At 34.9% G+C, this 19153-nt stretch overlaps 1 protein-coding gene and 1 pseudogene across 2 annotated transcripts; both read left to right on the top strand.

Moving 5' to 3' along the window:
* The first annotated feature begins 514 nt into the window (after positions 1-514).
* On the top strand, positions 515-2044 carry LOC146132940 (serine palmitoyltransferase 2 pseudogene; annotated as a pseudogene).
* A 6534-nt stretch (positions 2045-8578) lies between these two features.
* LOC146132939 (syntaxin-binding protein 1-like) lies at positions 8579-18657 on the top strand. 2 transcript variants are annotated; one of them, XM_083397460.1, is made up of 17 exons: positions 8581-8863; positions 9169-9218; positions 10035-10116; positions 10544-10693; positions 10800-10903; positions 11329-11477; positions 11594-11654; positions 11921-12075; positions 12305-12412; positions 12863-12989; positions 13152-13371; positions 13545-13657; positions 13876-14057; positions 14590-14753; positions 16164-16324; positions 17029-17216; positions 17641-18657. In XM_083397460.1, exons 1-15 carry the CDS (start codon positions 8836-8838, stop codon positions 16241-16243), a joined length of 1773 nt encoding a protein of 590 aa, XP_083253586.1. In that variant the 5' UTR covers positions 8581-8835; the 3' UTR covers positions 16244-16324; positions 17029-17216; positions 17641-18657. The 2 variants fall into 2 exon arrangements, with proteins under 2 accessions (XP_083253587.1, XP_083253586.1); XM_083397461.1 differs by lacking the exons at positions 16164-16324; positions 17029-17216; positions 17641-18657 and adding an exon at positions 15300-16145 and having other exon boundaries at positions 8579-8863.
* The last annotated feature ends 496 nt before the right edge of the window (positions 18658-19153 follow it).

The raw sequence follows: 19153 nt of genomic DNA, 5'->3' as shown, positions 1-19153 counted from the left end.
TAAGTCATTTGGACAACTAATTGGGTCAAAATAAATTGTTTTCATTAAGCAATTAATTATAAAATTGGGTAATTTATCTTAATCTTTGCACATGTTGGCTTTATTGCTCAAAAACTATGACTTGACTGGGACTTGACTTGGGCAACTGATGACTGGGACTGGGCCTTGACTTGTTATTTATTCAAAAAACTTGACTTGGACTTAAGCTATTTTACGAATGACTTGACTGGGACTTATGTCATTTAAAAATGACTTATTTACAACACTGGTTTTCAGCAATACCTTATTAAAGCTTCATCAACTTATATGAAACTTAATGAATGCTAGACGTTACCGGACGTGTTGCCAATTTTGTTCAAACAATTTTCTTGTAAACACAATCAAAAATCTACAATATTTGCTTGATTGTATAAAAGTATAATGTAAAAATGCGATTTGTTTTCTTTTTTAATGTTTTACAGTGAATAAAAGTGCGTTAATTAGTTTGTTTTTCTTGCACACAACAAACAAAAAAATGAAAAAAGATGGAATAGAAAACGGAAATCTGGCACAGAGGGACGGACCGCAAAAGTTCCAGGGGAAATTCGAAGCAACCCCTTTACGTTGCATAATCTTTGCGTATGTCAGCTACGCCATCGCCTTCGGTTTCGGGGTGCTGCGCACCCTTCTGCTGCAGCTCGGTTTCGCCAAAGATCACACTCCGTGTGATCCAAATGGCGTGGCGGAGGGCTTTGCGCCGCTCTACCCTCTTGCCGAAAGTTTCTACTTCCGGTATCTTTACAACCGCGCTCGTGGCCTTTGGAACCGACCGGTCTGCAGTACACCTTGTGCCACGATTGACATCGCCGAGCGAAAAGTAGTCAAGTCTGGCTGGCGTTGCGAGCACACTGGGCGCCTTCATAAGAACGTGGTGAACCTTAGCTCAAACAACTACCTCGGGTTCGCTGAGTCCTCTGGACCGTGTGCCGAGACGGTCAAGAGAACCGTCAAGGAATACGGCGTCGGAACGTGTAGCGCGAGGCAGGAAATCGGTAACTTGGACGTCCATGAACGATTGGAAAAGGAAGTTGCGAGGTTTCTGGGTGTAGAAAGTTGCCTGGCGTTCGGTATGGGTTTCGCCACCAACTCGACCAATATTCCTTGCCTTGTTGACAAGGACTGCCTCATTCTGAGCGACGAACTCAATCACGCGTCTTTGGTTTTGGGCTGTCGTTTATCGGAAGCTTTCGTTGTCGTGTTCAAGCACAACGACCTGACTGACTTAGAAACCAAGTTAAGGAGCGCTGTGGTCTGCGGACACCCGCGTACCCACAAGCGTTGGAAAAAAATCCTTATCGTAGTCGAGGGCCTTTACAGCATGGAAGGATCGATCGTCAATCTACCTGGCATTCTGGCGCTCAAGGCTAAGTACGGGGCTTATATCTACATGGATGAAGCCCATAGCATAGGAGCGCTTGGTAAAACAGGGCGCGGTGTCACCGAGTATTTCGGTGTGAGCGCGCGCGACGTCGATGTCATGATGGGCACATTCACCAAGAGCTTTGGGTCCGCCGGCGGCTACATCGCCGGTGCCAGCTCTCTTGTTGAGCATCTTCGCCACAACTCTCACTCGGCCTGTTACGCGGGGTCCATGTCTCCGCCAGTCTGCATGCAGATCCTTGCCAGTTTGAGGATAATCACCGACAGCCCTGAGGGGCTATCAAGAATGGTTCGACTTGCTGATAACGTTAAGCACTTTCGCTGCGGGCTACGTGAAATGGGTTTCATTCTTTACGGTAACGACGATTCGCCTGTGGTGCCGATGATGATTTACATCCCGACTCACCTATGGCTCTTCAGTCGTGCAATGCTCAGACGTGGCTTTGCGGTTGTGGTGGTCGGTTTTCCAGTAACAACGCTCATCGAGTCCCGCGCTAGGTTTTGCGTTTCAGCCAACCACAGCAAAGAGCAGCTTGAGCTTGCGCTGACTGCTATAAGTGAGATCGGCGACTTACTGGGACTGAAGTACTCGCGCAAAGCGGGCAACCATGAAAATAATCTGTAAGCCCCTACTAAACTTGTTTTTAATTTGTTATGAATAACATCTCCGGGATTTTCATTTGTGAGGGATTTTCATGGATGACGTCATATAGTTACGCCATAAGATAGCTTCGCACAACAATTAATATTAAAAAAACGTATGTTGCTCTCCTGCGAGCCCGTGCGCAAAAATACGGACTAAAGTCTCGCTAATCAAAAATGCGCTTATTTGGTAAAATTGCCCAAACCTTTAATTTAAAAGCATATGTAACGTGCATATTGCCATACTATGCATAGTGCTCAGGCAAAAATTTAGGTTTGTGGCCCATGGCCTTGTATCCTTCAACCTGGATCCACCCTTCTAACACGCACACCGGTGGGACCTACGCCCACTTAGACAAACACTGGTTAAAAGCATGTAATTTGTTAACGCAGCGATTGCTTTAACACGCCACATTTTTTACTATAAGCATTTTCTTTGAATACATTGTACGTCTTGCTGTTGCTTTCATGGATTCTCAGTTAGTTGTGACTCATTAAATATCTAGCTAAAGAATAAGAAATTTTTCTGTTTTTGGTATGCATAAATACTATAACATTCAAAAACGTCTACATAGGATTTTTTGTGTGAAGTGGCAAAACAGCTTACGAGCAGAAAACCTCCCAGCTAAATTAGGGAACGTAAAGGGTTTAAATTTAGGATATAGTATAATCCCTTCTTGTATTTTGGCATTAATTGTTTAACCACGAATTATTGGGGTCAAGTTTGACAATTATTGTAATGATTTACAAAGCTTAAGTTGCTGTTTAATTTTTAATTAATAGCACGTGAACATATATTTGGTACGATCGTATTTTAAAACAAGTGTGCTGCGATCATATTTTTAATTTGCCGCAAGCTGAGAGAGAACCACTACAGTACGACATGGTAGTGTAGCGACGTAGCCTAACAAAATATAAATGTGACCGCTTCCGCCTTGCGATGTCAGCAATTGCACGTTTCCTTCCATAAGTCTTGTAACGCCTGACAAACCACTTTATTTGTCTCTTGTATGCTTTGCGCGAATAGATATTGTCAATAAGCATCATCCTAAACCCCACTACATTGACGACCCTGGCGTCAACCGGTTTGTTTTTTGTCGATTACTGATTGCACTGTTAGCTTGTTTAGTTTGTTTTATTATAGAGGGTCACAGGGTAGAGTGGAAGGAAAAGACCAGAGGGGCTGCCCTGGCTTGGCCGAGAGTTGAAGACGGTCTCCCTGGGAAAGAAAGGACAGGGCACATATAAGAGAGGGGAATTAATACAACACAACAGGATTATGATTTAACAGATGGTTACCGCTAGAAATGGAAATAACTATTTAATGTAACTTTATTAAACAGTTTTTGCTTATGTTTATTAGCGGCACGGGCCATAAGAATTAACCCCATAGGCCTCATAAGGTAGTTTTTATAAATCCTGTATAAGTGCTTCGAAAAGTTGAACTTTTCGCAAAATCATTTTTTATAACTTTAGAGCGGATTTGGCTAGAGTCAACGATTTTAAGTGTAATTTTCTTTTCAAAATCACTGCTCATAGGGTTATTAAAATTTTATCGCAGGCTTTATCCATGGCTATTGGTAGAGTAAATCACTGCGACGTTTTAAAACTCATCCCTTTTTTCCTGGTCACAAATTGTGCGGTTTTTGCACTTTTTTAAAGTTGTTAATATGTGTTTTCGTGAAAAATCTGATTATGTTTTGTTGCAGTCGGCGTAGCTCTACGGCTGTTGTTATATTCACCAACACGAACAACTTTAAATAAAGTATAAGCTTGGAAGAGTCTTTTTTTATTTCTTTTTTTAGGCTACATACTAAATATTTAATCTATTAAAAATATGTAAACAAAATAACAAAAAATAACAAAATTAACAAAAAATAACAAAATTTTACGAATATCTTTCAAAGTAAATGCATGTCATGTAATTTTCTTATTAAAATTACTAATAACAGTTTCACTATTATATTTAAATAAAAATATCTTGTTTCTATGCAATTGTTCGTTGTTAATATTCTATTTTTAGAAAGATTTGTGACGTAATTCAAAATCAATCAGGCGAAACATTATCAATAAAAACTTTTCCTTAAAGCAGCTTGTAGATTACGAACAATGTTGGAAAGATGTTTCTTTTTTGTTTAGAAATTGTTTATGTTTTATGTGTTTATCGTAAATTAAAGTGTGAAGAGCTCTGGTCGAGAATCCTACCACAGCGTTGAAACAATTATTAAAGCAACGCACATTATTTAGGTTAGTTTGATATCGTTAGTGTTACTGTTTGGGGGATGGTAGGTCAGGTATTATTATTTATTAATATTGCTTAACCTACCTACTCAAACGCTAACACAAATAATGTTCGTAGTAACAGGATTTTAGACAGCGCTTCAACAACTGAGGCATGTTTTTTCAAATACCTAAAAAAACATTAACTGGTAGGGTAATGTTTGATAAATGATTTTAAGCTTTGTCTGATTTAAAGAATGGTCATCAGATTTTATTGGACTAAAGCATTACTAAATTAACCATTAAGTTAATGTCCCAGGGCACTAAAGTACAGGGAAACAGGGCCGCCAAAATAAGGCTTCTTATTCTTTAAATACAATATTCTATTGAAATATGAATTGTTTTTCCGTATAAAGTAAGGTTGTATTATGTTAATGTAATGGAAAATGTGTTTAAACATGGAGGAGGGGGCGCCAATTTTATAGTTTTCACCCTGGCACAAAATACCCTTGCTTCGTCTCTGACACAGAGCTGTTATGAAAGTACTGCTTAAATTTGTTTGACTGTAAATAAAGTACTACACAAAACTGTATAGGCCCAGCTAAAGTTATATGCCACTGGACTTCACTGTGATTTTCCATGGAGTGCGTGTCTGTCGCCAGGTTGTAAATATTGCACAAGTATCTGTTTGAGAAACTTAAAATTGCATGGCTTAATTGCTGCTGAAATTTGTTTAGATGTAAACTAATAAGGTTACTTATTAAATTTATATAAATCATTATTGACAAAAACTAAAGCATAACTTTAATTCATAAGTTTTGTGTTTGCTGACTCAAATAAACGCAAAACTAATTTGATTTTAGCAACAATGTTATTTTACAAACTTAAATGAAATAGTTATGGTGGTTTCTTAGGTAAAGATTGAAAATCCTGTTTAAGGCAATTATATTTGATGTCATTATGTAGTGCAAACAACCTGTTCTTAATTTACAAACCCAGTCCCTGCCTAAATTTTTCGCGTATTATATATTCCTATGCATAGGCGCTGAACTGTTCCAAGTTTTTTTTTTTCTTGACAGTACAAAATTGCTTATTAATTAGATAAAAAAGTGAGCTCTTAGATAACAGCTGTTGCCTTTTATGAGCTATCCATTCCGCCTTTTAAAAAAAATTCCTTCAAAATGAGCTAACATAACAATAATTAAAAAAAATGCATAAAGCAAAGTTTCTGGATTCTATGGCCCCATGCCTATATGGCGATTCAGGAATATTTTAAACACTTTTGGTTAACTAAGACTGTACAGGAATTCGTTTTGCACATCTATTAATAACTTGGTCAAATTCCAGGGCGTTTTGATGTCTTATGAGAAATCCAAGGCGTCTAAAAATGCTCAGCACACCCAAGTTCGGCGCAAAAAAAATATGCCTTAATTTGATAGTTATTGGGTCATTCCATCCTTAATTTAAAGGCCCGGAACCCATGTTCTTAGATTTTCTTTAAACTCAGTACAATTGAAGATCTCTTTTAAAAAATAAGAATGCAAAAAATTCGAGCATTCTGTGATAAGCGGTTTCGAAGATAGGACAGTTTAAAATATTTTACCACTAGGTGGAAATGGGTATTTTGTAGTTCCGCTTGAGTGCTTTTTGCTCTGTTGTGGCTTAATTTTGCAGTAGAAGCCTGAAGTAAAATTCTATTCCACCATTTATGGGGTTGCTAATTTCAAAAATCATGATTAAAACTATATGTGACGAATTCTTCTACATGTAATTTACATTTAAAGTTTTCTGACTTCCGAAGACTTTTCCGAAGCTCTCTGCAATTTTTTTTCAATTTTTATGCTGGAAAAATAATCTTGAGACATCATAGTATTTGGAATTTTTAAAGTGATTCTTGGTTATTTGCAATTAGTAATTGTTTTTTATGTTTTAAATTTGTGTTAGTTATAAAAAATTTAAAACACTAAAAAGTTACAACTGATAACTAGAGGCAGTAAAAGTCATACTTTTTTGGTGTAAAATGAAAAAAATATTGTTATGAGCTTCATGTAAGAAGGTTTAAGGTCATATTCTCCGTTTGTAGTCATAAAATATGACCTTTTGATTTTACTTAAACTTTAAAGATTTGGTCCTAGTAATTTTGTAGATAAAGTTAAAGCAGTCCCCTCTAGAAATATTGCAATGAGAGTTCTCATGCTGAATTTCATGAAGCATTTAAAGCATGATTTTCATTGGTTTCTGTACTTTAATGCTTACTGTTTGATTTCAATTTACATTGTGACATTTACACAGTGTTGAATATTATAAACACTTGCTATAGGTCAGCTCGTACAGTCAGTTAGATCAGAGTTATAACTTCTATGGTCAGCCAATGTTAAGATCTTAAGAGCTCCGGGTAGTTTTTAGCCTACAGCTCAATAGTGTATTTAATTTCTCAGTGCCTTTTTCAGGATTTAGTAAATTTGTGTAATCTCTAAGTGTACATTAAGCCTTGCTAGTATCTGTTTTATGAGCTTTATAACTACACAGATTTGTAAATTATGGAACCGTGTACTATAGGCATTTAAAAAGGGTCAGTAAAAGAGTGTCACAGCAACTCAAGAATTAGTAAACAAGGCATGACTAATTTTAATACAATAAGCGATGAGGAAAGAATTTTTTATTTATGGCGAGCTGGACTTTGCACAGAAATTTGTGGAAGAGATAGCAAAATTTGCAACCACCACAAAAAGCAGTTAGGGGACCACTTTTTATCTAGAAAGATGAAGTGCACTGATGTGTATGGAAGACATAAGAAGAAAAGCCTTCAGGTAGCCGAATCATCAGTTTGGATATGGCACTCTACCTGAAATCACAGGAAATTAACAGCATACCAGGAGACAAATTGTGTCGAAATTGCTGGGGCTTGTTGTTCAAAAATATGCAGGTTGAAAAAGATCCTTCTGGTAAGTCATCAGATTCAAGTACAACAGAAAGTTTAGAGTACTCTTTTAACCAATCTAATTCATTAAAAAGGTCAAATGAAGTACTAAAGCTATTGGGAAAATCACCAGTTAAACTACATTCCCTCAATAAACGCCAACGCCTATCTTATGTTCAAAACACGGTATCTAATGTAGTCCGGAACATCCAAGAAAATTTATCACTTGCAATACCAACAGAAGATGAAGAACAAGCATCAACTTCACACTCAAAAAACAACAAGAGGAAAATGCAATTAAAGCAAATGATTTGGATATTTTAATGAACGAGCTTAACGAAAAAGTTGTAACTACTAATCGTGACAAAAAACTTTCCATTTTGACATTAAAGCCGCACTCCTGGTATTTTGAAAAAACTCGTAAATTTTTTGGAGTGTCTAATTATTATGTTTTGCAATCGGCTAATTTAAGACTGGAGAAAGGAATTTTGGCAAAACCAGACCCCATTGGAGCTAAATATAAACTAACAGATGAAACAAAACAGCTGATTAAAGATTTTTATTTGGATGATAACCATTCATTTTTTAGAATCCTGCCTGGCCGAAAGGATTTTGTTGGCATAAGACCGAACATACATGAGCAAAAATGCCTTTTGCTGTGTAATATTGATGAACTATATGTATTGTTTAGACTTAGACAAAAACATCCCTCTTTCAAAGTATGTTCATCCATGTTTTATAGCCTTCAACCAAAACAATGTATTACTGTATCAGCATCAGGACAAAATCTCTTCTAAATTTCATACTTTGTCTTCTGAATAAAATTGTAACTATTAATTTTTTCTAGAATCCTGTAAAGAATGTTAAATGTAAATATTTTTGCCAATGTATATTGTATGTCAGTACAATAGTTGTACACAAAGTTGTGACAGTGTAGCGTATCAATTGATTTAAAGTGTCACCATTTTTTATTGTTGTATTTTAATTTGTTTCACAATTTGCATGAATTTGAAACTTAATAACCAACTACTAAATGCAAATAACCAAGAATCACTTTAAAAATTCCTAATGCTATGATGTCTCAAGATTATTTTTCCAGCATAAAAATTGAAAAAAAATTGCAGAGAGCTTCGGAAAAGTCTTCGGAAGTCAGAAAACTTTAAATGTAAATTACATGTAGAAGAATTCATCACATATTGTTTTTATTATCATTTTTGAAATTAGCAACCTCATAAATGGTGGAATAGCATTTTACTGCGGGCTTCTACTGCAAAATTAAGCCCCAACAGAGCTAAAAGCGCTCAAGCGGAACCAAAAAATACCCATTTCCACCTAGTGGTAAAATATTTCAAAATGTCATATCTTTGAAACCGCTTATCACAGAACGCTCAAATTTTTTGCATTCTTATTTTTTTATTAAAATCTTCAATTAACTAAAATTTAAAGAAAATCTGAAAACATGGGTGGACAAATTTCTGAAAACTTTAAATTAAGGATGGAATGACCCTATTACATTTTTTATATATTTGTGTTTTCTAGACTGAATGACAAATGGTTATATAACTTTTTAAAGCACATATATGTTTTTTGATTAACAATTAATTGTATACTATTGGAATAAAACATCTTTCATCATGGCTTTGAAGGCTTTAATTGGAGAAAGTAAGTATTTTTATATGCCTATCCAAAAGTATATGAGCTACTTTTAAATATGTATATATAAGTATCACCATCTAAGTAAGACATTTTTTTTCTTAAATTTAAAAAAACGTTAATAAATTAAGCTTGAACTATATTTTTTACCTGTTAATGATCAGCAAAACAAACAATTTATTAAAAATGAAATGAATATTGTAATATTATGGTTAATAATGAATTAAAATTTGAACTCTTCTCACCTACATAAATATATGTTTCAAGTTGTGAATTTTTACCAAAAATATTTTGTTTAACATTTCTGTGTTTAGGGATAATGGAAGATGTTATCAAACAAGCTGGGACAAAGGCTAAATGGAAAGTATGTATTAGTCAAATATATCTAACAGTGTTAAGAGCACACAAAATTTAGGCAGTGTTTGCAAATTTTTTGAAGAATTTAATAAAATAGACTATTATTATTTTTGTTCACTAGCAAATTTACATGGACATGTTACAACGAGATACTGAACTGTTCCATTTTAAATAACCACCCAAAATTTAATAGAACACCAGTAGTCCTTTCACACGTAGAAATAAACTGGTAAATAATGCGTTTATTGTAGCAGTTTCAACAGAAAAATGACCATTTTCAAACAGGATTATCTATCTGTTAGATGCAGTTTGGTAACACAAAATGTTGCTTGAGAAACAGGTTTGTTGTTAAAAACAGCATTTCTCAAGCAACAAAAGTTGATACAAAGTCACTTGTATTTCTGGTGCCTTTACATAACTTTATTTCGAATTGTATGGCTGTGTAGAATCAGTTGAAACTTGCTTAAGATTATAAATTATAATTATATATCTACAATTTGACTTAGTGCCATAAATGTTTAAACGAAAATCTGCATGTTTTACAGTTGTAATATTTTTAAAACTTTTCAATCAAATATACCGACAAATGTATATTTTGCAGCTGTTAACAATTAAAACTAACTTACATATACTTACAACTTTAAAATAAACTATACATTGCTTTATGTCTTCAACTAATATTTTAATGATTCTTCTTAATTTTAAAGTTGTCTTTTAAATTTTAAACCAATGGTAGACAGTATTGTGGTGTTTAAATATATTACTACAGCGTGAGCCCTGAGCTACCCAGCTTTTGTGATACCAAATTACTTTTATTGATTAGATTCTTGTTCTGGATCGTTTAAGTGTACGGATTATTTCTTCATGCTGCAAAATGAAAGATATTATTGATGAGGGAATAACATGTAAGTAAAAAATAAATACACACTGTTGTTACTGCATTGTGCTTTAAGTGACATAAAGCATTTGAGTTGGAAAGCCCAATGAATTATTTATTTCAATGCATATTTGAGCTTCTGTCCATACTACTGGCACACTTAAAAAAAATCAATATTCACTGCTTCTAATGTCTGATGTGTTCTGATTATTGTTGTGAAGCAATTGGTTTGTGGTTGTAAATATATTTTACTTTGTTAAATTTGCTCTTGGACTTAATGATATTTATAAAAAATTCTTATATGAATTCCCAACTAGGTCATAGTAAAAATGGTAAAATTACAGATAATTACATAAATTCAGAACTTGCTGCAAAATTGTCATGTTGTTTAGTGTCATCTATTAAAAATTGATTTAAAAAAAACATCATACAAATTGAAAAATTCTGATGTGCAGTGGTGGAAGATCTTCACAAGACACGACAACCCATGCCATCTTTTGAGGTAGTTTACTTTATCACACCTTCTAAAGACTCAGTTGAAAAGATGTCGGACGACTTTCGTGATGATAGAAGATACAAATATGTTCACATATATTTTACAGACTGTAAGTCCTTTTTTTACTGTATGAATGCTTTAAAATTTAGTCAAAGTTTAAAAATAAGAGTTGAAATTGCCTAAAGTTGTATTTTATCTTTGAATTTTTAATTTAGCTTGTCCGGATCAACTTTTTAAACAAGTTTGCCAAGCACCTATTGCAAAATATATAAAGACAATGAAGGAAGTCAACATTGCCTTTCTTCCTTATGAGTCACAGGTTTGTCAGTCTTGCTATAGCCTGCATAAACTGTGACTAATTGAGTTTTTGGTAGCTTTATCTTTACATTCAGTAAAAGTGTTGTTTGGTTTGCTAAAGAATATTTCATTTAATATTATTACACAATATTAGTGCTTCTAGCTGTATGCATGCAACTGGCTCAAATGTGGTTCTATTAATGTTTTCAATCTCCTATTGGCAGGCTTCCTGTAAATCAATAAACAATCAATGGATTAATCCACTTTGGCAAATTGAAAATGTGTAATGAAGTTGGCCAATTAAGTAATTGTATAACCCAGTTAACCAATTTGGGTTTTAACACTAATACTGTTGCATTAAATTGGGTTAGAAGAACCCAAATTCAATTCTAAACAAATGGCATTAAATATTGTAATTTGAATGCTTTTAAATTACAAACTTTTTAGGTGTTTACCCTGGACTGTCCTGATTCATTTGAACATATATACAGTCCCAACCACACACATAAGCGTGATAAGATTTTAGAACGGGTTGCTGAACAACTTTCAACTTTGTGTGCAGTTCTTGGGGAGTATCCATCAATTAGATACAGACAGTACGTAAACCTTTTTTACAAGTTTTATTAGTTACTTAATTATGACATAATACATATTAAATGAAATATTTGTACTCAACTTTATATTATTAAATTGGTATGTCCAAAATCAACAGGGAAGGTGACAAGTCAATGTTACTTGCACAACTTCTTCAAAGCAAACTTGATGCTTTTAAGGTAAGATGTAATCATTTGATAATAGGCATTTTAAATACAGACATGTTTTTTTAATTGTTTTGCCTTTATTTCTCTCGAACATTATTTGCTAGTTTTATGCTGGATATCCTTAAATTATTATATCTGGCACAAATTGTTAGACACATTTTGTGAAATAACAAAAACTTAGTTTCTATTTTTTTGTGTATTTACGATATACTAGAAAAAGCTGATTTCTCGCATGTACTGTGGATACAACACATAACATAATCCTTATTTTTATGTAGGCGGATAACCCTACAATGGGTGAAGGCCCAGACAAATCCCGTTCTCAATTGATTATCTTGGATAGAGGTTTTGACCCAGTGTCAGTTCTTCTTCATGAACTAACCTACCAAGCAATGGTTCAGGACCTTCTTCCCATTACAAATGATGTATACAAGTAAGTTTGGGTCATATTGTGACAATACTTTGGTAATTTTTGAAATAAGTTTTGCGTACAATTTTCAATATTTTTAAACTCAACTTAAATAAATTTCTGGCTTAAAACTAGTATATTTGATAAATTATGTGCTGTCCACTGGACTATGTGCTTAACTTTGTATGTTAATTTATAGTTTGTTGAAACCACCTAATTTTAGTTTCTTCTTGTAAGCCACTAATATTTTAAGGTATGTAAACCAACAGCAAGCTGGACAATCAGAAAAGGAAGTTCTACTTGATGAGGATGATGATTTGTGGATTCAGTTACGCCATAAACACATTGCTGTAGTTTCACAGTAAATCTTTATTTTTTATTTCCTGTCTCCTTATGAATAGATTGTTGGTAAAGTGTTTCTTCAGTCAAAACAACATTGCTTAAAGTACTGGAAGAATAAGTTACTGTTTTATAAAATGATTGGTGTACATTACAGCAATGCTATTCAAAGAGAATACCTAGAACAGAATTAAAAGTATGTATGTACCTACATTTAAAGTGTGCTTGATTTAGCTTAAGTTCAAAACATAAATAAATCAGGACATTAATAGTAAAATTTGACTGCATATTACTGACAACTTTAGTTGCCTCTAATAACAGCAAATAGATTTTACGTCATGTGGTAAGTGTGGGGAAGTGGACTTGTATCATGTTTGTACCACATCAATGTTTTATCCTGCTTTAGAAGAAGTTGTTAATCATATCAAGTTGATGTGTGTTTTGGTTATTTAAACATATTATGTTATTTTAGAGAAGTAACCACACACCTGAAAAACTTTGCCAAAGAGAAAAGAATGGACAGTGGTGAAAAGACAACTATGCGTGATCTCTCAAACATGCTAAAAAAGATGCCTCAGTATCAAAAAGAGCTGAGTAAGGTAATAACGGCTGTGGAGTTTCCCGAATAGTTCATCAGCCAACAACCACAAACAGTATTAAAACTTACATAACTTCTATTTTTAACTCCCTTTTACAACTCTACCACTCCACAATTGCTTTGTGATTCGCAAACTCGCAAAACTAATTTTGCATTTCCTTAGTACTCAACCCATTTACACATGGCTGAAGACTGCATGAAGCAATACACAGACCACGTTGACAAGTTGTGTAAGGTGGAGCAAGATTTGGCCATGGGTACGGACGCGAAGGGCAACACCATTAAAGAGCCCATGAAAAATGTTGTTCCTCTCCTGCTTGATCCGTCTGTACAGCCTGCCGATAAAATACGTATCATCCTTCTCTACATAGTGCTTAAAAATGGTAAGAGTTCGTTTAAAAATTAAAGAAAAGGTAAACTTTTTCAAACCTTACTATTTTGATTTTAAGCCAATATTTTTTTATATAATAGGCAATATGTATGTTGTCGTTTTTTGTTTTTTATGTTTTGCCGTTTTATTATTTTTTTTATTTAACAATTTCTTACTGTCGGTCAGGCATTCCTGAAGAAAATCTGAAGAAGTTAATCCACCATGCTCAGATATCTCCCAACGACGAAGCGTCGATACGCAACTTCGCCCATCTTGGAGTCAACATTGTGAATAATGACGTGAGAACAATGGACTTTTGAAAAAGCAAAACTGTTACTTAAGTTAAAAAATAAATCCAAACACCTTTAATTTTGTTGTGATTATATATTTTTTTATATCCTAACCCGTTGTATAACCGTAAAAAATATTTTACATTATGGCCAATCCCAATATAACTAACTACATTTCAATCCTTTGTGACATGCTTTCTTGATGGTTTTAACATCGATTTGAATAGGCGCGCAAGAAAAGTGGACCAAAGCTAGATCGCAGGGAGCATGAGGCCACCTATCAATTGTCACGCTGGACTCCCATGGTGAAGGATGTAATGGAGATGGCGATTGAAGACCGACTCGACCTTAAACTATTCCCATTCTTATCGGGTCGCGGCGCCAGCTCTGGAAGCACCGCTGTGAGGAGGTAAGATATTGCTAAAAATGTCCACCACATACGATATTACTGAGTATAAAGCTAATATAGCGGAAATCTGTGAATAAACTGTTGCCGTCAGGCATTGTTTCAATTGTAAAATTGTTCTTCTGGCAAAGTTAAAATACCAACGTTTCGACCACCTATTCTGGCAATCTTTGTCAGGGCAATATATTTGCAAATTAAAAAAATATATATATACCAGACAAACAATAAATGAAAAACACTGTGTACCACGTTCTAATAAACCACGAGGCGAGAAAAACGATGCTGCCTTAGCGAAAATCGTGTAAGTTTTCCGCAAAAAATTTAAGTTTGACATTGCTTTAAATGTCTGACACCGCCTTTTGCTGAACTTGAAGTAGTAAGAAACAATTAGTTTTTGTATGCTTTTAATCTAAAAGATTTTGATAAATTTAAAACTGAAAATTAACCGCAATTGTTCGCTTTTTTTGGTGTGAAGACAACTCAGTATTAGTCATTTCACAGAATAATTTACCACTATTTCTTGGTATATTTTTAGTGCGAGGTATCATTGGCACAAGGGGAAGGGAGCTTCTGACTACAAGTCCGGTCCTAGGCTTATCATGTTTGTTATCGGCGGCATGTCCTGGTCCGAGATCAGAACTGCGTATGAGGTCACCAACAAATTCACCGCCAAGGGAGATAAGTGGGAGGTTCTTATTGGTAAGTTTTCTTCGATAAATTTAAATTGTAATATTAATTATTTTATACAGATTAAAATTATGCAGAAATCTAAGATACCTCGGCCAAAAAAGCTACGCATAGTTTAATTATAGCAATAGCGCATTACTCTTTAAACCAACTGGTTGTTTACTGTATAAATTTGTACCGAATTAAATATAGCCCAATGTCGTTGGTCTACGCCACCCATTGCCCCCGAATAAGAGTTATAAAACACGAGAGCGCAATCTATTAACCACCTCTCGCCACGCCCCTTGCTCATACAACTCGTTCTCACTCAACCGTAGCAACAATAGGGTGAACTACTGCTGACCTGCAAATGCCCGGGTCAATTATTGACATTAAAACGCTGCTTTGTTTCCTTTACAAACCCTCTTCGCTTCGATCCTGCATTTCGGACGCATCCGGACGTATGTAAACACTCACTTACCGTTGTTCTGTCGTGTATGCATTGTCATGTTTTTTGTGTGTGCGCTTGTACGGCTTGCAATCACGTGTTTCCATGCACTTGTCATGTCAAAATAACAGGTTCAACCGAGTTGGCCAGCCCGGCAAACTTTCTCGACGAGGTCAAACTGTTGACTCGCACCGTTAATTTCGATTGATGCACATCTGCTTTATTGTGTGCAATATTTATTGTCACCACTTGGCGTCTTCAAACTGTGTTGGATGTTAAGACAGTTTTATTTATTTTGGCTCTTGTACGCTGTCAGTCCTATTTGCGTTTTGGGTATTTTAAACTTATTGTGATCTTCACGAATATGTAGAAGTTTAACGGATAAATGTTAAAACGATCATGACCCTAACACACAATGACTTTGTTTCTAGACCAGTTACTTATCGAATTTATGGATAAAACTAACGCTGCTTATGTGGCATTTTATAGCACCCGTTAAACTAATTTTGTGCGAGAAAGGATTTGTTTTTGACTAACATTAACTGGAAGGTGCTGCAGCAAACCAATACTTTGTAAAGTATTTGTTTTAGACCTGATTAATTCAAGAGTCACTGCACCGATATTGCTGTGAAATCTTACCTATTACTTGTTCTTATAGTGTTGTGTATGTTGTTGTGCAAGCTATTTAATTATTGTTAAACGAGTTTTTATTTCGTGTTTAAGCGTCTGTGAGCCCGGTATACTCACTGAGTCCTGTTAAAGACAATAAACTATTTTATTGTGTGTTTATGGAATCCAATCATTGTCTGTCATTTCATGCTTTGCCTTCGATTTTCAATACAATATAGGTAAATATTAACTTTTCGGATGATTAAATTGCAGGCTGTTTTGTGATTTGCAACTTAATATCGTTTGTATTTTAAAAGCTACATTTTATAGGAAATTTGAATCAATGTTTAACGTAATCGTCTCCCCATTACGTGGTTGTTATATAGGTTCCTCCCACACTTGGCACCCGGCCAATTTCCTGGTTGACCTTATGAACCTGACGGAGACCGCCGCCGATGACCAATGACAATCAGAGCCGCTAAAAGCTGGGATTCCCGCTGCACTGCGCAGAAGTCTGAGGCGTCTTTCCATGTCTAAGAAAAAAGCGGTGGGTTTTTTTACCTGTTTCTATCCTTCTGTTTTGTTTCTCTTCCTTTTCGAAACTGCACTTTACAGTATGGTTATTTTTGCCACCAAATGGAAAAATATAGGGTCTACTGTACGCAAGGAAAAATTAACTGTTTAAATTTCTATGTTTGTGTTAACAATTTCATTTAACTTACAGTTAGTCTGAAAGGTCCGCTAGATTAACTTATGTCGCAACCCATATTAATCAGGACCTTATCAGAAAACAACGAATTAATACCAAATCAACCAGGCTTCATGATGAATAGCACTATGCGTTCATTATCATTTGACTTTTTACCGTACTTTTTAATCTTCATAATATATTTCTAAACCTTATTTGTGTGTTCATGGTTCTTAGATTTTCTTAATTTGTTGCAATTAAATCTTTTTAATTGAATTATACCGTATATACAGTACATAATATGTATTAATTAGTAAAATGGATATTTAGTTAAAAACGAACTGCTGTTTTCTACCAGGTACTAACTTAACATATTTTGTTATACAATTGCTATTATAAACCAGAGAAAATTTAAAATGTAGTGAATAGACTACACTTATATTAAATTTCAAGAAAATACTAAAATGTAAGAAAAAATATTTTTTAAGTATATTTACGCTGTTAAGAGATCACTCAAGTTGCCAAATAATTACACGTATTTAATAAAATTTTCTAATGTTCAGACACAACATCCGACTGAACCGTCGTCATCGGCTAACCGTAACGATAACAATAATCGGTTGCGTAGCAACAGCAACAACTACGGTGCGACGGATTCGGGCAACTCGCTTTCTCTTTCTTCGGTGAACATTTCCGTCACCAAGGACGCCTCCTCTTCCCCGCATCACCGTAGAAGATCCTCCTCGAAAAGGTGGATCTTTAAGATTGCGCTTCTCTACTGTGTTTTGGTACATTTACTTTGTCCTGTGAGAATGATATTCGAAAATGCCCCTTGGTGTGGACTGCAAGCAAGTTCGCGTACTTTGTAGTACGGATGTCCGAAACTTGAGGCGATACCATAAAACCTCATTACTAACTCAAACATGAAGAAATACAAACGTTACCCCCGCCCCACTAAATGTTAACTAGTTTTACTGTCTAGTTTTGGAATAAATTATTTACGTTTTTGCGAGATAGAGTTACCATATAATTCAATGAAATTTAGCGCGTCTTTTGTGGCCCTCCAACCTTATGTCAATTTTTGTTACCTTATTGCCCTAACTAACCATAAGATGAATTGAGTTTTTTCAATGGAGATTGCCTTACCAATAAAATATTTTTTGTTTGAAATTAAGACGCAGAAGTTCTCGATCTCGTTCGCCAACCCTTGTTGACGGCTCAATGGCGCGTTCTCGCAAGAGAGAAAGCTCCACGCGGCTAATCACCAACGAACAGAACGATTCTGCTCCAGGGGGACACGCGAACCCAGCTTTCAGTGGCACAAAATAAAGTACCCACTCTTAACGTCATCATACGTCGACGTTGTTCTTCTTGCTGCACTTTGTTGTATCTAAACACTTTTTCGTTGAACAATTTCAAAAAGTAATTTATATCTGTGTTTTTTTTCGTCGCCTATTGTTTAAATGTGCAGATTTCTAACCGTTTATCAAATTCTAGAATCGAATCAGTCCCTACATATTATATAATTTTATGTGCAAGTTAAATATTTTATATTTTACTGTTGTTGTTTCTGATATCCGCGATGCGACTATTAATATCAAACTTGCGGTAAGTTATAAAATCACTCACCTGCGATTAACTCCTTTAATTAAATCGCATATTTTTGATTTTGCATTCATCAACTGGGCTGCCCAGTGCAATAGCGTCTAACAGTATGATTTGTTGTCGCGCAGTATAAGTCGTTGCTTAGGGCTTCTACATACGATACAGAAGCTGAACTCAAGACGCCGCCCGTATGATCAAAAGCATTTATCATAGAACATGCTTAGTGTATTTAGTCCAATAGGACTCACGCGTTACAACATTTTAAAGGTTGTCGTGCCATGTTTAACGTTGTATTGCAATTAACAATTCTAACTATAACCACAAATGTTGTTGTATAACAAAATTTAACCCTATTTTTCCGCTCGGACAAATCTTGATTTGTTATTGTTACTATACTTCAAGTTGCGTTATGTGTATTTCTTTGTAAATTCGAGGCTTTCTGTCAAATAAATTTCTTTCGACTTTACGTCAATACAATAAATTAATTTATTTGTTATACTGGTGGCTACTAAAAGATAATTTAGGATTGCCATACGTTAGGATATTAAATTTAGCGTTGATAATCTTTTTTGTTGTTTACATCTGCGTCAAGGAGAAACCATAAAATATGCTTTACAGTCCTGAATTTTAAATATATCATCAATAATGTCACAAATATCGTTTTTTATTTGTAGCTACATTCAGTTTTATAAATGTGTATTTTTCAATTATTCTAGTGGAGTATGTTTTTATTGCGCAGTTTGAATATGAGAATAGATACAACTATGAACAGCGCTATTTAAAATCATTTTTTGGACCAACATACCTAGCCCAATGGTTCTCAACGCCGGTCCGCGTCAACTTTCCTGCCGGTCCGCCAAATATATTACAATTTTATATCTTAACTGCAAAATGCAAGATATTGAAGGCCTGACCATCAAAGAACTTCGCCGGTTCCGTAACATGCAGCATTGTAACGTAAAATAGAGTTAATGGTCTACTTTGTACATTATCGTATGTCACAATGCTGTAAGTATTCTGCCCAACTGTTGTAAAAGTAGGCTACAACTGGTTTAAGTCTTAAACTTTAAGACCAGTTAAAAC

The sequence above is a fragment of the Ascidiella aspersa genome, chromosome 9 (genome assembly GCF_963924565.1).
Source record: "Ascidiella aspersa chromosome 9, kaAscAspe10.2, whole genome shotgun sequence".
Taxonomy (NCBI): Eukaryota; Metazoa; Chordata; class Ascidiacea; order Phlebobranchia; family Ascidiidae; genus Ascidiella; species Ascidiella aspersa.
Note: the sequence above shows the minus strand (reverse complement) of the source record. Positions and strands in the feature narration are given on the sequence as shown.